At 35.4% G+C, this 5707-nt stretch overlaps 1 protein-coding gene across 1 annotated transcript in view; it reads right to left on the bottom strand.

Annotated features, from left to right (window-relative positions):
- Positions 1-2537: 2537 nt before the first annotated feature.
- LOC106532214 (WD repeat-containing protein 37) overlaps positions 2538-5707 on the bottom strand; it is a gene marked incomplete at its 3' end in the record, with an annotated part of 6135 nt that continues 2965 nt past the window's right edge. The window contains 3 exon segments of the mRNA XM_014028236.1: positions 2538-2602; positions 2688-2783; positions 3008-3104. Of these exon segments, the coding sequence (XP_013883690.1) occupies positions 2538-2602; positions 2688-2783; positions 3008-3104 (258 nt within the window).

The raw sequence follows: 5707 nt of genomic DNA, 5'->3' as shown, positions 1-5707 counted from the left end.
GCAGAACTGAGGATCTGTTCAGCGGGGTTCTTGTATTATGCCAGAGCAAAAACAGGCTTTTCTTCAAATTAATATTAGTCTAAAGAGGTTTTTATCAAAATAAATTCAATAAATCACACAACCAGGGAACACAAACTTTGCCAGTTTGAAAACTTCAAAGGGATAATAAAATAAAACAGATCTGCAACATAAATGGTAGCACTTTCATTATTTTGCATCAGTGTGACAGATGACAAATAAAATTTAGTGAAGATCAGAGCTGGGACAAGAAGTGGGTCATTAATATTTGATCAGCTGTGTCGACGACAGGTGGAGGTGTTTACATTAAAAATGGGAACGATACAAACAGGAGTCCGGGTTCGTTTCGGAAACAAACCACTAAATACGTTCCAACTGAAATAAAGAAGGAGAAAGGATCATTCATCTGAGGAGGAACAAAAGTTACACAATCAGAAAGAACAACAACAAAAAAAAACATAATAAAAACAAACAAAAAGTCCTCTCACTGTACAAAAACATTCACGTATGTTAGAAAAATCCAATTAGTTAAAGTTAACCAGCAATATTCACTTCATCTACAATCCTAAACAGAACCAGGACCAGAACCAGGCTCAGGACGYGTGGTCATCTGCCTCCACTGGTAGGTTTCAGAGGACAGTCGATACATTTATACCTCATTAATTTTGAATTAATTACAGTCTTCATGTTAGGTAGAAAAAGCAGCAGCAAGGACCGGGAGGTCTGGGTCTCAGCTCTGCAGAAGAAGCTTTAAGTGTCTGAGGAAGAGGAGGAGGAGTGAGTCTAAAGCGCCCAGCAGGTAAAGATCTAGTGTTTACATTGTTGCAGTGTGCAGCCTGCCACAGACATGCAGAGATTTAACTCATTTTACATGGTAAACTATAATCAATCTAAATAAATGATCACAGYAAGAGACCAAAACATAAAAAAATAAAATCTCTCCTTCCATAAAGACATGCAAAACATGATTTATTCCAATCATTCATACCATTGATTGTGCATATTAGTTTTTTCCTTCAATACTGCAWTGAGTACATTTAATTTATCAAAGGAGCTGCTGTTTCTTTGGATGCGTGTTCGACAAAAATCTGTATTTTTGCACATGTGAGAATCAAAGTAATAGATTTGAATGTGAAAATAAATAGTTAGTTACAGAAAGTCTTATAAAATACTCTTACTTGGTTGACTAATATGGAGGACCAAAACTGACATGATTAGAAATAAAAGCAGAAATATATAAATGGACCAATAAATACATAAATACACTTAAAATGCACCAATTAAATTTAAAAAAGGATAACTTTAACTTATGTTTTATCATTTACGTGACCTTCATATTTATTTCTCCAGCTTAGTTCCAATAAATTATATATTTCAGCACATTATTTTAGTTTTTCCTTTTACTTGTTCATTTGTGTCTCCTAAATATTTATATTTATTTTTTAATAATTTTACCCACAAGTCTTTTTATTTCCATTTGCTTCTTTTACATTTTTCTGTCTCCTGTTTTTACTTTACCTTATGCATTTCTGCCTCATTATGTAAATAAGGTGGGCGGAGCTTCTTATGTCAGCTCCTCTCGTATTGGTCAACAGACAGGAAGGAGCAGGATCCATGTGCAGATCTACTGCTGCTGCCTCAGTTTAGCTTAAAGTTTAGTTTAAAACAAAGGCACAGCTAAGTGTTTTCCTCCTTGTCTTTGCTTTAAAGTAMTTATATATTTCTGCTTTTATTTCTAGTTATGTCAGTTTCGTTCCTTCATAGACAAATATAGATAATAAAATTTAAAAAGAAAGCTAAATCTGACGTGTCTGAGGGTTTTTCAACAGGCTGCACACCCGGGGTCACAGTTCAGCAATGAACCTAAAGCAGCCACCAAATGCTCCTCCTCAAGGAGTTAAAAAGCATTTTTAAAGCAGCTGCTCCATGTTAAAGATCTCCACAGTGTACCATTATGTGAATGCCAACAAATAAAAGCTAAATCAAAGCCAAAAACAGGTGCAACTGAATAATAATAATAATAAAAACAGTTAGTGAGATAATAAACGTCGTGTTTTTATCTCACGTGAGAAACTGAGAGAAAAAAACTCAAACTCCTACATTTGAATGACCAAGTCTCGTGGGGAGGGAGGGTCGACCCCCTGGCTGGGCTGTTCATGCATATTGGCACACAAGGGGGAGAAATGTACAAGTTACCCATGAGTCTCCACCCCACAACTCCCAACTGGTTACGTTGAAGTTGCGGGATCCACCTACTCTGGCGTGGCAAGAATTTGAACGCGGCTACGAGCAAAAAAATAAATAAATAAAAAGGTAAAAAGAAGACAGAAGTTTCTTTTTTATCATTAAACCCTTTTCACATTTACTTGTTACATGTTACAATGTAAAATACAATTACTATTATTGAATGTAGTGATTTAGTCAGATAATATTCTACAGAAAACAACCTGTTATGTAAAAGATATCTTCTTTTTCTTTGACCTTAAAGACGAGAGAATTAAAAATAAAGTTATGTTTACCTTGCTTGTGGACGCCTTGTAGGTTGTTTTCAGCTTTTGAGACAGCTGACTGGTGCTGTGGCTCGCTGTTTAAATCACGTCCGAAGATTAGAAAAGCAGGTCAAGAGTCAAATAAAACAAGTTTTTTTATTTAATGAATTAAATGATTACCTTTAGTTTTAAGAGCTCCTTTTGCTAAATCTGCTCCTTCAAACGTTTGACCTTCTGCAGCCAATCGATCGTTCAGCGTGTCGATTTCTCTGCGCACTGAAAGTCAAACGTGCTCACGTTACGCAACATCAAACAGGAAGAGCCTTTGCTCTTACTCTTCGTACTTCTTATGCTTGACAGTTAATAATTCAGTGTTAAAACATGAAGCATTTGACATTAAACAACCAGTGGATGTTGGAGAAAAGCATTAACATCTCAGTCCAAAACAAAATTACTTTAAAAGTCTGCGTTACAGTCAGATCTGTTTGGTGATAACTTACGTTCTAAGTTTTCTAAATACAGGTTTTCAAACTCCCTCTCGATCTGACCGAACAGGTCCAGCAGATTGCTCCTCAGAGCCAGAGGCAGCTTCGAGTCCTGCAAGTGAAAAGAAAAGGWTCTTTAATGATCTGGACGCATCTGAATTTGTCAATGAAAAAAAAAGTTGCGTGCACCAGATATTTTATGTATTTTAATTAMTATTTGGGTACTACTAATGTAAATGTTCCACGATGTTCCAGTAGAGCAGCAAAATGAGAGGCCGAGCTTCCTCTGTTGAGGAAACAACTTCCAGAAGCCTTGTTCAAAAATAGAAAAAAATGTAAAAAACTGCAGTGGTTGGAATAGTTCTGCTACACTGCTAATCTGCTATTAGCAGAACTAGCTTCTGATTTAGCAGATTAGCTTCTGGAACTCGTTAGCAGATTGATTAGCTGCTAATTTTAAGTCAGCTAAAAATTCCACAGGTGTAAAACTTTCATTTTTATGCCTTTTATCCTGATTAAATACTAACTATCCCCTTTAACAAGCAGGGCAGGACCTGTCAGGCACCGTGTATGTAGCAAGTAGCATCTTTAGCAGCTAATCTTCAAACTAAGAGCAAAGCTAGGACTGCCACAAACGATTATTTTTATAATCGATTAATCACCGATTATTTTTTCGATTAGTCGACTAATCAGGTCATACATTAATTGAATATAAAACATACAGCTTTTCATGCCCGAATGCAGCTGCTATTATATAACCATGATTAGATTTTAGCTATATGCTAACTAAAAATTGCTGTGGAAGGTAAGTTCTGCTCTGCAGATATTACACAGGTTTCTCTTTCATTTTCTTAAAATGATCCCACACTTTGAGCTCTGTTGTCAGGTAGCCATGATACCAGAGCCTGTCTGTATAATGTCTTGTGACGTCCACGGCCTACCCCAGTTACCACTACTGTGCATGTGTGTCAAGGACAGAAAGGCAGATGTGGCAGTGGAAGGTGTCAAAGCAGTTTGGAGAGAAAAACAAAGTAAAGAACAAAAAAAAACCTAAAAAATTAATCAATTATTAAATAAGTCACGATTATTTTAATAATCGATTAGTCGTCGATTAATCGATTAATTGTGGCAGCCCTAAGCAAAGCTAAAACAACAGTTAACAATATTTAAATAAAAAAAACTGACTACGTATAAAATATTGTAGAGAAAGTATTTTTTGAATCTGTGTAGCGTTAGCAGAACAAAGGTTCTTGTTTAACAGATCAGAGGTTAGTGAAGCTAACCTTTTTTGGTTAGCTGTGCCCAAAACTGGAAAACTGACACCTGACCAGACTGTGGATGAGTTGATGCATTAAAATTCACTTCAATTTAATTCTTTATTCATTTCATTAAAACAAAACAAATAATTTTATATACAATATACAATAAAAAGAAAATATAAAAAGAAAAATTAGAGAAAAAATATATATGTATATCAAAATGCATTAATGTGTCAAATACATTCAAATATCTAATTATGTAAAATCACTTCATGCCTCTGAGATATTTCATCTACATTCACTGCAATAAAATACACAAAAACTGAATGTTGCTCTTTTCACTGCCTCACCTCCTCACTGAACTGCAGCACAGATTTAGTGATGTTCTGCACAAAATCTGATACTTTACAGAAACGTTATTTTCAGCCCACATTTCTAAATCTACAACTTCCTTATTTAAAAAAAATCCATTGAGCCATCTAGTTACAGCTTTAAAGATCTTTAAAAACATATTTTTTTTGCTGAAAGAGGATATTTATTAGTTTCATTCTAATACGATTTATCCCATCTGTTTTTATTTATGTGTTTATGAATCTCAATCTATTTTATAAAGTAATAACAGCAGTTTAACATTACTTACAGAGTGGAGAACAGGAATGACACAAACATGAAATAAACTCCATTTCTTTTCACCAGTCAGTCACAATGAAAGTGATCAGATTCGCTCCTGAGTGTTGTATTCTGAAAGAAGGCAACTTTTTGAGCTGAAGTGTTGCTCGCAGCTTTTTTCTCCAAAGAAAATCAGTCAAGTGTGACGGCAGTTTTAACAAACTGATGATGGCAGCTGGAAAGTTAGTGCTGAAAACGGGCTTATAAGAAGTGCAGCAGGCAAATGGTATCTTCTTCTTTCAAATAAACTTGTCAAGTCACGGGAATATCTAGAAAAATCACATTTTTAAGGGATAAAACAGAACTGGACCACCACACAAAACATCCTATCAGTACTAACCAGACCCAAAGCTACACAACAAACACGAGCTCCAACAACTACCTGGGCTTTGACTCTACTGTCTGAAACACAGAGGGTTAGGCACCTAAAACTTACCTCCGACCTCGGAAGGGAGTCCGGATAATCAAAGGACTGGAACCAAAACGGACCAGAGTGAAAAGAAAAATACGTCATGAGCAGGGCTGCATTTGGCCAGAACAAACGCTAGCAATGATTCAAACACGAAACAGCTCCAACGTCCATCTGCATGACCAGAAATTCAGCTTAAATGTTGAGAAAGTCACACAGATAAACCCTTTATTTTTCTATATAAGTTATAAAAGGGATCCATGATTAGTTGTAACATTAGACTTTATTTGATGAACATTTATTAACTGTAAAAATACTGTAGTCTGTTTAGTTTTTATTCAAATTCAAATATATTTTATTGATCCCAGAGGGAAATTA

The sequence above is a fragment of the Austrofundulus limnaeus genome, unplaced genomic scaffold, assembly GCF_001266775.1.
Source record: "Austrofundulus limnaeus strain Quisiro unplaced genomic scaffold, Austrofundulus_limnaeus-1.0 Scaffold731, whole genome shotgun sequence".
Lineage (NCBI taxonomy): Eukaryota > Metazoa > Chordata > Actinopteri > Cyprinodontiformes > Rivulidae > Austrofundulus > Austrofundulus limnaeus.
The sequence above is the reverse complement of the archived record's forward strand: the minus strand, read 5'-3'. Positions and strand labels throughout refer to the sequence as shown.